We start from the raw sequence: 14838 nt of genomic DNA, 5'->3' as shown, positions 1-14838 counted from the left end.
AGGCCAGCAGTCAATCAATCAATCAACCAATAAACCAATCACAGGCTCCAGATTAAACTCATAGAAACTGACTCAGTACAAAGTCGACAGTTTTCATTTATTTTAAAAAATAATCAGGTTTATCATTCTGTCAATAAAACATAAGAAATGGGAATTAAAATTTACAAAACACTTTTAAAAAGGAAGTGAATCTTTGTTCCCTGAAGGTTCACGAAGCTGCCGATGGCTGGTGACCAACAAACAGCCAATGGGAGGCTGTCATTTACAGGCGTTGTTGTTGTTGTTTACTGTCAGCTGTGTTTACGTTTTACAGCCTCAGCGCTCATTGGCGTCAAGTCGTTCCATGGATCCTGCAGCATTGAAGGACTGAAGTATTTTTCCACAGAGTCTGAAGATCCAGCCTGAAAACACACAAGAAACCACACTGTGTTTATGTAATGAGGAACCCTGACCGTAACCCTGACCATAACCCTGACCAGAACCCTGACCGTAACCCTGACCCTGACCATAACCCTGACCAGAACCCTGACCGTAACCCTGACCAGAACCCTGACCGTAACCCTGACCCTGACCATAACCCTGACCATAACCCTGACCATAACCCAGACCCTGACCATAACCCTGACCGTAACCCTGACCGTAACCCTGACCCTGACCATAACCCTGACCATAACCCTGACCATAACCCAGACCCTGACCAGAACCCTGACCAGAACCCTGACCGTAACCCTGACCCTGACCATAACCCTGACCATAACCCTGACCGTAACCCTGACCCTGACCATAACCCTGACCATAACCCTGACCGTAACCCTGACCATAACCCTGACCATAACCCTGACCATAACCCTGACCGTAACCCTGACCCGACCATAACCCTGACCATAACCCTGACCGTAACCCTGACCGTAACCCTGACCTGACCATAACCCTGACCAGAACCTGACCCTGACCATAACCCTGACCGTAACCCTGACCCTGACCAGAACCCTGACCGTAACCCTGACCCTGACCATAACCCTGACCATAACCCTGACTGTAACCCTGACCCTGACCAGAACCATGACCAGAACCCTGACCGTAACCCTGACCCTGACCATAACCCTGACCATAACCCAGACCCTGACCGTAACCCTGACCGTAACCCTGACCATAACCCTGACCATAACCCAGACCCTGACCATAACCCTGACCGTAACCCCTGACCATAACCCTGACCCTGACCAGAACCCTGACCGTAACCCTGACCGTAACCCTGACCATAACCCTGACCATAACCCTGACCGTAACCCTGACCGTAACCCTGACCATAACCCTGACCAGAACCCTGACCAGAACCCTGACCATAACGCTGACCAGAACCCTGACCGTAACCCTGACCCTGACCATAACCCTGACCATAACCCTGACCATAACCCTGACCATAACCCTGACCGTAACCCTGACCATAAACCCTGACCGTAACCCTGACCCTGACCATAACCCTGACCAGAACCCTGACCCTGACCAGAACCCTGACCGTACCCTGACCCTGACCATAACCCTGACCATACCCTGACCGTAACCCTGACCCTGACCATAACCCTGACTGTAACCCTGACACCTGACCAGAACCCTGACCAGAACCCTGACCGTAACCCTGACCATAACCCTGACCGTAACCCTGACCATAACCCTGACCATAACCCAGACCCTGACCGTAACCCTGACCGTAACCCTGACCATAACCCTGACCATAACCCTGACCATAACCCAGACCCTGACCAGAACCCTGACCGTAACCCTGACCATAACCCTGACCCTGACCAGAACCCTGACCGTAACCCTGACCCTGACCCTGACCATAACCCTGACCGTAACCCTGACCCTGACCATAACCCTGACCGTAACCCTGACCCTGACCATAACCTGACTGTAACCCTGACCCTGACCAGAACCCTGACCAGAACCCTGACCGTAACCCTGACCAGAACCCTGACCGTAACCCTGACCATAACCCTGACCATAACCCAGACCCTGACCGTAACCCTGACCGTAACCCTGACCATACCCTGACCATAACCCTGACCATAACCAGACCCTGACCAGAACCCTGACCGTAACCCTGACCATAACCCTGACCCTGACCAGAACCCTGACCGTAACCCTGACCCTGACCATAACCCTGACCAGAACCCTGACCGTAACCCTGACCCTGACCATAACCCTGACCGTAACCCTGACCCTGACCATAACCCTGACCATAACCCTGACCGTAACCCTGACCCTGACCATAACCGGACTGTAACCCTGACCCTGACCATACCCTGACTGTAACCCTGACCCCTGACCAGAACCCTGACCGTAACCCTGACCAGAACCCTGACCGTAACCCTGACCCTGACCATAACCCTGACCATAACCCAGACCCTGACCGTAACCCTGACCGTAACCCTGGACCTAACCCTGACCATAACCCTGACCATAACCCAGACCCTGACCAGACCCTGACCGTAACCCTGACCGTAACCCTGACCATAACCCTGACCATAACCCAGACCCTGACCATAACCCTGACCGTAACCCTGACCATAACACTGACCGTAACCCTGACCATAACCCTGACCATAACCCAGACCATGACCAGAACCCTGACCATAACCCAGACCCTGACCGTAACCCTGACCATAACCCTGACCCTCCCTCACTCCCCCAGTAGTAGTACCACTACTAATAACTATGATGATAGTACTTTTCATAATAAAAAATACTAACCCTGACCCAAAAAATGCCATTAGCTCTAGTATCCTTTAGATCACTCGGCTCCGTTCCCAGTCACGTCATTACACACCGGACTCACCTGAGCTCGCGGACCCGATGTCGGACTGAAAGGCTGCGGACGCCGGAATTCGTCTCCTCTGCGCCGCGTGTGTCCCCCGAAGCCGCGACCTCCGCCACCGCCGAAACCCGGCGGAGAGTCTCTGAACCCGCCTGGAGAACAGCTCCTGTAGCCCCGGACTGGACCCGGAGAGTAACACGGCGAACCCGGCGAGAAGGCGGGCAGACCCCGGGGGGAGCCTCCGTGCGGCCCGGAGCCTCCGAACCGGAGACCCGCGGAGGGAGAGCGATGGCCGAGAGCGTCCCGGGACGGAGAGGGGAACCTGCTCGGCGGCCGCGGAAGCCCCGGGACTCCGTTGTGGTCTGACCGGAGCTCGGTACATTTGTGTGGGTAAAAGGGACGCTATTGAAGCCAGAGAACCACAACGGACCACAACAACACTGACGACCCGGAACCGGAAACTCCCATAGCCTGCGTTTTGTGGCGCAGCGCCCCCAGCGGCCACGGAGGAAACCGACCTGCAGGCTGTGTGTTTACAGCCCACTGCTCCTCCTGCTGAAAGACATTTAATATGAAGAACACAGATATCAGCGAACCGTCATTAACTGGATTCAACAAATATGACCAAAACAATGATTCCAGTGACCAGAATGTATGTTGTTAAATAATCGATACATTCTAATGTTACCACATAATGTGTTTTTGTTGACTTTCTGAGGCGTCGCTGGAATCTGTTCATTCATCTTTATCATATGACACGTTTGGCTCTGGGTTCTACCTGTGAGCACAACTGTGGGCCCTGAACCACCTCTGTAGAACATGGGACCACCTCTGTAGAGCATGAACCACCACGGTTGACCCTGGACCACCTCCGTAGGCCCTGGACCACCATGGTAGGTCCTGGACCACCTCTGTAGGCCCTGGACTACCTCAGTAAGTCCTGGACCACCTCTGTAGAACATGAACAACCACAGTAGGCCCTGAACCACCCTGGCAGGTCCTGGACCACCTCCGTAGGCCCAGGACTACCCTAGTCGGTCCTGGACCACCACGGTAGGCCCTGGACCACTTCTGATTGGCCGGTAGCAGGGGATATTTCCTGTGCTTTGATCCTTCCAATAAAAGCCTCCGTAAGAGATGTAAATGTTCTGCAGAGATTAGCATATGAGTAAAGGATCCTGACCTAAAAGAGAACACTAGCTCACAAGGAACCAAACCCTTACCCTAAACCTTTTCCTAACCCTGTTTCTAACCCTAACCCTAACCCTGTTCTTAACCCTGTTTCCAAATCCTGTTCCTAACCTGCTCACTCTGTAAATAAACCTAATGACCCAAACATCCTGGGACCTCCTCCTCCACCTCCTCCTCTTCATCTTGATGAAGATAAATGATGAACAAACTGATGCTAAACTGAGTGATGAGGCTGTGGATGATCTGCTTCTTCACAGGACTCAGACTCTCAGATGTCCTTCTGCGGTGTGGGTGGGTGGATGTCTCTGAATAGCAGCAGTGAGTCTGAGCCATGATGGAGTGAACAGTTTGTGGTGGAGGTGGTGTTGAGGTTATCAGGCCTTCCCTCAGTTTAACAGCACTGACGTGTTCTGTAGCCGCCCCGCACACAAAAAATAGATCCTCACATGACGATTGTCCCACTTCGTCACGTTCCGTCTGCACCATCACATCCAGACCTCCATCAGGTCTGAAGGCCAGTACAACTATACCTCGCACCCAGACGTCTACCTGGACCCTCTGCCTCACACCTGGACCTTCTGCCTCCCCTGGACTTCTGCCTCCACCTGGTCCATCCTTATATGTGAGCAGGGTCTGAGGTGTTGTGTTGGTTAGTGTTTGGATTGGGGTTAGGTGTCCCAGCGTTACCTCAGTGTGGGTTAGTCAGGGTTTAGAGTTCATGTTTCATGGTTTTTATGTCAGTTTTTTTGTCTGTGTGGGTTAAGGTTAGAGATAGTTTGAGTTAGTGGTTAGAGTTAAAGTTTGTTAGGTTTAGAGTTAGTGGTTAGAATTAGAGTTAGATTAGGTTAGAGTTAAGTTTGTTAGGTTTAGAGTTAGTGGTAGAATTAGAGTTAGTTTAGGTTAGAGTTAGTGGCTAGAGTTAAAGTTTGTTAGGTTTAGAGTTAGTTTCATGGTTTTTATGTCAGTTTTTTTGGTGTGAATGATAAACTCTTATGGCACTAGCATGAAATTGAGTGTATAAAGTTGTATAGGGTTGGGGGGTTAGGGTTAGGCTAACCCTAACCCCCTAACCCTTCAGTAGCACCTCATCCAGACATCAAACTGATTAAGAAATGTATTTTTTATTTATTATATAATGGCCCAATTGGCAACAAACTGACACTGCAAACCTTTGTAAATCACATTGTGTCAATCATTTGAAATCTACTATTTCCAAAGAAAGAGAAACTTCTACAGAGATATAAGCAACAAGTCCCCAGAAGAAGTGTGTCCATTCCTTCCCTGGGTTAGGGTTAGAGTTACTGCATCTCGGCAGGTCTTCCGGTTTTTAATTCCCACCGTGTTTGGACTCCAAAGGAGAGTTTTCACTGCTGGTGAATCTGGCCATAAAACTCATCTTTTCTTGTGAATGTTTTTTTTTGTTTGTTTGTTTTTGTTTTCCTTACGTGTCAGCCACACTCCTCTATGTTTGTCTTAGATGTCCTTCTGGTTCCACTTTATAGTTTTTTTGTTAAACGTTTCTGCTATAAGTGAGTTTAGGAGCTAGCCCACTCCTCTACAATCATGTTCTGGATGTCCTTCTTGATGATCTTCTGCTCCTCGTTGTAGTACAGCATCGACATGGCGCGCAGGCGCGTTTGGTACACAGCATGACTTGGTGTTCTGGAAGGCCCGAAGCCTCGCAGTCGGTAATGGGTGATGACGGCGGAATGGAATGAAGCCAGTGCGAGCCGCTCACGCTTGCCGCGTGGTTTGACAGTCACCCTCAGCAGTAGTTGGCGTGGTAACCGGACGGAGCAATGATCCAGTCGTTCCATCCGATGTCTTTGAAGTTAACATAAAACTGCCGCTTGCAGCACATTCTGAGTTTTCCATCACACTCCAGGCCTCGACGGACACGCCGTGGCCCCGTGTCCTCCTGAGTCCGAAGCACCACCATGAGGAAGGGTCGGTGGGACTGCTCCTGCTCAGATCCCAGAGTGGGCGTGGCTCCAGCATCACTGCACAGTGGGCAGACAGGTGCAGACTGAGTGTGCTCTGTCTGCGGTCCAGCAGTTCCTGGATACTGCGTGAAACGGGCAGTGTGTGAGCCGCTGCGCCGAGTGTCGGCCATCTTCTCTGAAACAGGCTCCTCTTCTGTCTCATCCACCCGCCCGTCACCATGACGACACAGTAGCCCAGTTTCACGCGGCCTTTGGCTCGGTTTCCCTTCGCCACCTTCAGGAAGATCCACACATTGGCCTGTTCAACCACTGCTGAACCACTGCCTTCCTTTGAAATGTCAAAGGTCACCACAGATGGAGAGTCCCCTGGTACAAAGAAAACAGTTAGCGTGTTAGCATTTAGCAAGGTAGCAATAGTATACACAGTAATAATACAAAGACTTTATGAATGTACTTCAGCAGAGCCTTGAGGTACTTGTACTTGAGTATTTTAATACAAATATGTGGATGTTCTACTCATATTTCCAAACAGGCTCCAGTTTTAATATATTTGAGATAAATTGTCCATTATTTTGATTGTGCACCTGATTTTTTTGCATCTGTTAAGTCATACACCTTAAATATATATAACTTCTAAATTTAAATTATCCATCTGCGACATGAACAGATGTCACATGAGGGTTTCATCACTGGTGTGAATGTGATCAGAGGATCGATTTGGATCCTGTTCCTTCCATCGATAAACACCAGTGTTCCGGTTCCACTGGTGTCCCGGTTCCACCGGTATCTATACATGTCCATCTCATCCACTCGTCCACATGTTGGACACATGTATGATCTAATGTGGATCAGCTGATCCGTTCCTTCTCTGTGGTTCTGGTTCTAATGTGTTCTTCCTGTTGTTCAGTTTCCACTGGTTCACACCTTGTTGTTAACCCTCTAAGGACACGGCCACCTCCTCAGGACACGCCCACTAAAGGATATTAAAGGATACTGTCTCAACCTCAAGTAATTAGTTTTTACAAATCCTTAGTCTATTAAACTATAATCATTACAGACAGTACTTTTACTTTCTGCTACCTCCCTTCCCATTATTGACTGAACTTGGTCTCTAAATATACTCAGCAGTGACATGAGCAGAGACTCTAAAAAAAGAAAGTCCTGATTTCAGGGAATGTTGTGAACAAGGCCAACCCGTCCTGTTCTGTGTTCATTCACCTCACAATAATTGTGGGGCCCATTTTAGATGAATGAAGTGATTATTCATGGCTCGAGACCACTGGTGTATGCCCCTCCCATCGTTACCGTCCCACTAATTTCCTTTGAGGGTCCTTCTGACTGAAGATCCCACTCCAAAGGGGGATCTATTAATAGCACAAAGCTATTATGTACATTTATGTAAGCAAACAAACCACAGGGCAAAGACTTTGGTCACAAATGGCTCATGTTCTCAGAAATCAGCTTGTCATCCTTACATTTACTGCTGAGTTTTCAGAATGGCTCCTTTAATTTGAATTTCCATCAGTGGCGTCTAGTTCCAGTCTTCATTTAGATGATTGGTCTGACAGAGTAAAGGCACAGACCATACTGAGCCAGCCATTTCACATTTAACAACCCTGGACCATGATTGAGTTAGGGCTATGGATTATGGCTGATGGGTTAGGATAATGGGTTATGGGATATGGATTAGGTTTATGGGTAATGGGTTTTGGGTTAGGGCTATGGGTAATGGATCAGGGTAATGGGTTATGGGTTAAGTTTAGGGCTATGGGTAATAGGTTAGGTTATGGTTAGGGCTATGGGATTTGGGTTATGGTAATGGGTTATAGATCTGGTTTATGGCTAGAGTTATGGATTACAGGTTGGGGGTATGGGTTAGGGCTATGGACTATGGATCTGGGTTGTGGCTATGTGTTATGGATTAGGGGCTATGGGATATGGGTTAGGGTATATGGATTATGGGTTAGTTTTATGGGTTAAGGGTTAGGGCACTGGGTGATGCATGATAGGTGATGGGTTAAGGGTTAAAGGGCAATGGGTTAGAGGTTAGGGTTATGGATTATGGGTTGTTGATTATGGGTTACGGGTTAGGGTAAGGGCAATAGTCTATGGGTTATGGCTAGGGGGTATGGGATAGGGCTACGGGTGATGGGTTAGGGTAATGGGTTATGGCTTAGATCTTGAGTTATGGTTAGGGTTATGGATTACAGGTTGGGGATTATGTATTAGGGCTATGGATTATGAGACAGGTAATGGGTTATGGGTTAGGGCTATGGGTAATGGGTCAGGGTAATAGGTAATGGGTTAGGGTAATGGGTTATGGGTTAGGTTTATGAGGCTTTGGGTTCTTTTATACACTGACTGACAGCTCTGTGATTTCAATTGTGAGTAAATCATCCAAATGACCCAATCAAGCTCCAGAACCACCTTCATTCAACAACTACACTGGTAAGATAATAGGTGCAGAAAATACAGACTGTCATAGTCCTAGTTAACCCTAACCCTAATCCATTCCAGCAGGTATAGGAGTCTGGGATGGTTCAATCACTTTGCCTTCTTGGAGGTTTTATGAGTTCACTGACAGTAAATCTGACAGAGGTGCTGTGTGTCAGCCTTCATGAAATATCCTGGTTGGGATTTCAGATCTGGATTCTCAGCTCTGCAGCTATAGTTTTAAAGCTCTTTGTCTGTGTCCTACATGTGGACATGGAAGTAACAGTGCATGTGTTTCACTGTATCTAAAATTACAGAAGGAATGGACCAAACTGAAACTTCTCTAATGGACACTAACTCACATTTGAACAGTTAGTGGTCAGTTAATGTTCGTTAACCATATTAGCTTGTGCTGAGTCTATGGTAACCCTTAACCCTAGCATCAGGTCCAGATGCTCTTGGAGCAACACCCCCTAACTCTTCATCCAAAACCCGTAACCCCAAACCCTGAGCCCTTACCCTTGAATCCGGTCCAGATGTTCTTGGAGCCACACCCCCTAACCCTAACCCCAAACCCTCACCCTGAATCAGGTCAGATGTTCTTGGAGCCACACCCCTAACCCCTAATCATAAAACCCTAACCCCAAAACCTAAGCCCTAACCCTGCATCAGGCCCAGATTGCTCTGGAGCCACACCCCTAACCCAAACCCTAACCCTTGCATCAGGTCCAGATACTCCTGGAGCCACACCCCTAACTCTTCATCCAAACCCCGTAACCCCAACCCTGAGCCCTTACCCTTGAATCAGGTCCAGATGTTCTTGGAGCCACACCCCTAACCCCAAACCTAACCCTTGAATCAGGTCCAGATGTTCTTGAGCCACACCCCTAACCCTAATCCTAAAACCTACCCCAAAACCTAAGCCCTAACCCTTGCATCAGGCCCAGATGCTCTTGGGCCACCCCCTAACCCCAAACCCTAACCCTTGCAATCAGGTCATATACTCCTGGAGCCACACCCCTAACCCCCAACTCTAACCCTAACCCTAACCCCTATCTGGTTTTACCATTTCCATCCAGGAAGTTATGCAAGCTTGCTAACTGACTGCCAACTCACCTGGCTCTGCAAAAGTGATGATTCAGAGGGAGGTTCTGGAGGTGTGGCTTCATCAAGACTCCGCCCCTCCCCTTGTATCTCCACGCTGCCATCTTCAGCCACTTGGCCAACGTGCAGCTTTCTGATGGCATTAAGTAGTGCCGCTCGAGGGACTGGTTGTGGTCAGGTTGGGCCTGGCGCTCAGTTGCAGGCATGTTGAGGATGTGCCGCTTCACCGCCCTCTCCACCATATCAGCCTGACCCGCCGTCGACGAGTTCCTCCTCACCTGATCAAAGAGCATGATGGACAGATGGAGCCTGACACGATTCCTGAGGTTGGAGCTCCGCCTCAGACAACGATGACATGGTCGGTGAAGAATCAGCATGTACACGAGTGCAGCCAGAAGAATGAATGCAAGCAGCAATGAGGCTGACGCCATGGTAGAGTGTTAGGTTTAGGAACAGGGTTAGGGTAGGGTTGGGCTAGGGTTAGGAACAGGAATAGGGTTAGAGTTAGGGTTCGGAACAGGGATAAGGGTTAGGTTGGGCTAGGGTTAGGTTTAGGAACAGGGTTAGGGTTGGGCTTGGAACAAGGATACGATTAGAGTTAGGAAACAGGGCTAGGGTTAGGATCAGGGTTAGGGTTAGGAACAGGGCTAAGGTTAAGGCTGCACCTGAGAGTAGAGTCAGCAGAGTCCGTGTTTTAACACTTTCTTTCAGAGTAAAGTCATTTTGAGGTCGTGCTTGTCTCATCAGGGTTCAGGTTTGATTCTATTGGATTGCTGATCCAGATCCAAGGTTTGAGTTTCTGGTTCGAAGTTTCTTGTCCTGGCTTCTCAGTTTCAGGTTTGTGATCTGGGATTTTTGTTGTTATAGGACTGCCGTCCCAGATTCTCGGTCTTGGATCTGTTGTCAGTATCCTGTTATGATTGCACCAGGTTTTTGACCTTTTTAGTAGTAAATCCAACAATAAAGTAATTTCCACATCTGTTTGCTTCAGTCCAGTCCTGAGTTCTATGGTCATGGGTTTGGGGTCCTAGGTTTCTCTTTCTTGTCTGTAGTTCTGGTCCAGTCCTGGTAGAGCTGCAGGTCTGACCCTCTGTGGTTCTGGTCCAGTCCTGGTAGAGCTGCAGGTCTGATCCTCTGTGGTTCTGGTCCAGTCCTGGTGGAGCTGCAGGTCTGATCCTGTGTGGTTCTGGTCCAGTCCTGATGGAGCTGCAGGTCTGATCCTCTGTGGTTCTGGCCCAGTCCTGGTGGAGCTGCAGGTCTGATCCTGTGTGGTTCTGGTCCAGTCCTGATGGAGCTGCAGGTCTGATCCTCTGTGGTTCTGGCCAGTCCTGGTGGAGCTGCAGGTCTGATCCTGTGTGGTTCTGGTCCAGTCCTGGTAGAGCTGCAGGTCTGATCACTCTGTGGTTCTGGCCCAGTCCTGGTGGAGCTGCAGTCTGATCCTCTGTGGTTCTGCCCGTCTGGTGGAGCTGCAGGTCTGATCTGAACGGTCTCAGTACTGTAATTATACGTCTGTGGAGGTTTAATCCCTCCTCCGTCCACACACAGAGGTATTCCCTGTGACACACACACTGTGAGTAAAGTCCACTCAGAAATCTCAGGACGTTTGTGGTGTTTTCTTGAATCAACGTCACGACAGAAGAGGAGGAGGAAGGAGGGGAGGAGGAAGAGTGTCCCCCTGATTCATTCATACCACCACACACCGATGACTCAGCGTGGCGTTCCAGTGGAGGAGCCACTTGTCAGTGTGAAACTCCTTTTTAGAATGAAAAGAGACGAGTGTGTTGCGACCAGAGTCCTGCACTCAGCAGAGGAGCTCAGATCTCACAACACCAGGGTTGTGAACATCTGCCCTCTGCTGGCAGAACTCTGGCATTACAGCTGTGCTCATACAGAATGAGGTCAACATCTGTTTGATTCTGAAAAGTGACGCTGTCGTCGATGAGAGGTGGTGAGAGCAGATAGGAGAGTCTAGTGAAAGTAGAAATACTCATGAAACTGTTTACTGAGAGTAAAAGAGGAAAAGTACAGGGTCTGAAATGAGTTCATAAAAGTCCAAAGGAGGCCTCTCACCTGGTTAGCTCTTCCATGTATTCACCCGAATGATTCTTTCTGCTGAATAAGGTTTCACATTGCATTCTGGGTAATTTTTGGAAAGATGTTGGCTTATGCAATATCAGGTCAAAGTAAACATAATTAAAAAAAAAAAAAAAAAAAAAAAAAAAGCCTCACACAATCAGGGACTTTAGTTGTTTTTCAGTTTGTTAGATCTTGTACATCATTTTTGTCCAACACTATTTTTTTCCTCTTTTTTTTCTTTACATTTTCACCTCATCTTGCTCAATGGGTTAGGGTTGGGTTATAGGTGAACAGGGTTAGGGTTATAGGGTTAGGGTTATAGGCGATAGGGTTATAGAGGTTAGGGTTATGGGTGATAGGGTTTAGGTTATAGGTGATAGGGTTATAGGGTTAGGGTTATGGTTATAGGTGATAGGGTTAGGGTTATAAGGTTAGGGACAGGGTTAGAGTGATGGTTATAGGTGATCAGGTTCTAGGGTTAGGGATAGGGTCATAGGCTTAGGGTATAGGGATCAGGGTAACAGGTGGCAGGGTTTATGGGCTTTATTGTAAGTTTTTTCGTATGTAATCAAACTCAAAGGTTCCCACAGTGTACAAATGAACATGCAGGAAAAAAAAGAAGAGAATAAAACTATAACATAGCATATAAATATAAACATCCGTTGGTTGAGGAGACATAAATAGACAATAAAGGTGCAACAGTGAAGGCTCTGGCTCTTCTCAGTTTACAGAGGAAGTACGGACATTGCGGGTCTTCTTGGCCAGTGATGTGGTCTTGTTAGTCCAGTAGAGGTCCTCCGTGAAGTGGACAGCCAGTATCACTTACCGTGTCCACTGCAGAACCGTCCATGGTCAGAGCAGTGTCCTGGGTGAGCACTCCTAAATCCCCAACAACCTCATTTGTCTTGTCCACCTTTTTTTTTTTTTTATTCATGCACAGAGAAAGGAAAACCTATTATACACGAGCAGTTTACAACAGATGTACATGAAAGGGAACCCAAGGAAGCAAGAGTGCGTCAAAGAAAAATTGTTGTCTCTGCACCATGTGTCCAGATGGCTCACTTCGCTCCTACGTCCGCCTCAGCGCCGTTGCCGTGGACCCACCACAGTCATGCGAAACAGGAGGAGGGCATCTTCTTGGGACTGGGATGATGGTGGTGGCTTTGAAGCCCATGGGGATAACAACCTGACTCAGAGCGATGTTAAGATGTCTGAAGACATTTGTGAGTTCAGTCTCTCAGTACACAACCAGGGATCTTGTCCAGACCTGGGGTTCTAATAGTTTTGGATTTTTCATTATAGTTTAGTTTTATTTAGTTTTGATTTTTTTTCTATAATTCAGATTGGTTTAATTAGTTTTTAGAGCAGGTTTGCTACTTTTATTAGTTTTCATTTTTTTCTAAATGCTTAGTTTTAGTTTAGTTTTAGTATTAATTTTAGTTTTGTCAAATCTTTTCTCTTCTTCATCGTATTCACATAAATCCCAGACAGGACTCTGCTGCTTTCTCCCAACTTTAGTCTCCATGTTTCCAGGTAGAGCGGGGACCCAGAAGATGATTGTAAACCACAAGTGATGAGAAGTGACGGACTGTGAAGTTCCATATGGTGCCGCTAGCTAAAATTGCTAGAGTGAAATGAATCGCTTTCATATCAATCCAACGTTGACAAAGACGAAAACGAAGAGAATTTTATCCATAATTTTTATACGTTTTAGTTAGTTTTGTAAACACACAACACAGTTTCAGTTAGCTATCGTTTTTTTTCTTTTAATTATAGTTTTTATTTATTTCAGTTAATGAAAATCTTTTCTTTTCAATTCTAGTTTTCGTCATTTCATTAGTTTTCGTTAACGATAATAACCTTGGTCAGACCTGGGGTTTTGGTTGCGTTGATCCTGCTAAGGGATCTTCCTACACTCACTGGGGACAGTGCCATCACCTGGTCACCAGGAGGGAGGGGGTGGGGTCTTCTGTGCAGGGGTGCTGTTGTGTGCTTCAAAGTGAGTGAAGAAGCCGTTCAGCTGATCAGTAGATGGAGGTGGAGCTGTCACAGGTCTGTGGTGCGGGCTTGTAGTCGTAATGGTCTATATTCCCTGCCACCAACTCCGGTATCTCTGCGGTCGCTGAAGCGGTGGGCTATCCTCCTGGAGTACTGCCTCTTAGCCTCTCTGATGCCACGTAACAGTGTTGGCCCTGGCTGTCCTCAACCCGCTTCGTCTCCAGCTCTGAAGGCAGTGTCCGGAGCCTTCAGGAGCCTGTAGACCTCACCTGTCAGCCATGGCTTCTGATTGGCAGGACAGTAATGCTCTTGGTGCCTGAGACATCATCAGTACACTTGGCACTTGTAGGCAGTGACAGTCTCTGTGTACTCCTGGAGGTCTGTGCTGTTATTGTTGGTGGCAGCCTGCTTAAACATATTCCAGTCAGTGGAACTGAAATAGTCCTGATGTGCCTCAGAGGATCCCTCTGGCCAAACTTTTACTTCTGAACCTCCAAACTGGTTGGTGACTTTAACCAGTGGTCAAATGATTGAATTTTGGTGGTGACTGGGGGGGGGACTGCGCTCTCCGAGTGCTTTTCTAGGGTTTTAATTGTTGTTGTGTGTTTTTAACCTGTCTCTTTTCCATTTTTGTAAAGCACTGTGAATTGCCCTGTGTAGGAATTGTGGTTATACTAATAAAATCTGCCTTGCCTTGCCTTGTCTTGTGGATTTTGGGAAATATGGTCTTTGGTCTGCATGGTTGTAATCCCCAGTCAGAATCAGAAAAGCATCTGGGTGGGCTGTCTGCTGCTCACTGATGTGCTGCTAAAGTTCATTCAGTGCCTCACTCCTGTTGTTGTTACTGGAGCTTGGAGGGATTTAAACAGCAACAAGCAGTATAACCGTAAACTCCGTTGGTAGATCAAATGGCCGTCACTTGATGATCATAGCCTCTACCAGAGGTGAGCAGTGTTTGCAGACCACAACAGCATCATGGCACCAGGCATCATTGACATAAACACAGAGTCCCCACTGCGAGTCCTTACCTCTCTCAGTGTGAGGTCTGTCCGCTCGGTAGCATATTAGCCGGTTCGAGCTGAGTGGCACTGTCCGGGACTCCGTTACTGAGCTACGTTTACACAACACAAAAACGCAGTACTCTCTCACAGTCCTCATGGATGAGCGAAGCAGTTGATGTACAATGGGGGGATAGCCGGCTTGTGTGGGTTAGCTGCTAGCCTAGCCTGGATACCTCTGCGCTTACCCCTCTTCTGTTTCTTCATACGCCGCTTG

The 14838-nt window shown here is 48.0% G+C and overlaps 2 protein-coding genes and 1 pseudogene across 2 annotated transcripts in view; all 3 read right to left on the bottom strand.

Annotated features, from left to right (window-relative positions):
* The window catches only part of LOC115437227 (inositol monophosphatase 1-like), a 194014-nt gene that overhangs the window by 5637 nt on the left and 173539 nt on the right, over positions 1–14838 (bottom strand). The gene's annotated exons all lie outside the window — the stretch shown is intronic.
* LOC115437442 (uncharacterized) lies at positions 53–4495 on the bottom strand. Its single transcript, XM_030160659.1, has 3 exons — positions 4166–4495; positions 2840–3220; positions 53–401 (listed from the first exon to the last, which is right to left on the bottom strand). Exons 1-3 carry the CDS (start codon positions 4493–4495, stop codon positions 291–293), a joined length of 822 nt encoding a protein of 273 aa, XP_030016519.1. The 3' UTR covers positions 53–290.
* Positions 5417–13888, bottom strand: LOC115437441 (inhibin beta A chain-like; annotated as a pseudogene).

This window comes from Sphaeramia orbicularis, chromosome 17, assembly GCF_902148855.1.
Source record: "Sphaeramia orbicularis chromosome 17, fSphaOr1.1, whole genome shotgun sequence".
NCBI lineage: Eukaryota > Metazoa > Chordata > Actinopteri > Kurtiformes > Apogonidae > Sphaeramia > Sphaeramia orbicularis.
This window is presented reverse-complemented; position numbering and strand designations above follow the sequence as displayed.

Bases quoted from the DNA above. Each gene is read 5' to 3' on its own strand.
- LOC115437442 (XM_030160659.1), bottom strand. From the start codon at position 4,495: ATGGTGCAGACGGAACGTGACGAAGTGGGACAATCGTCATGTGAGGAT. The intron at 3,221-4,165 runs GTCCCAGGATGT...TGGCTTCAATAG, and splicing joins AGGAGGAGGTGGAGGAGGAG to CGTCCCTTTTACCCACACAA. The intron at 402-2,839 runs GTGAGTCCGGTG...GTGTGTTTTCAG, and splicing joins CATCGGGTCCGCGAGCTCAG to GCTGGATCTTCAGACTCTGT.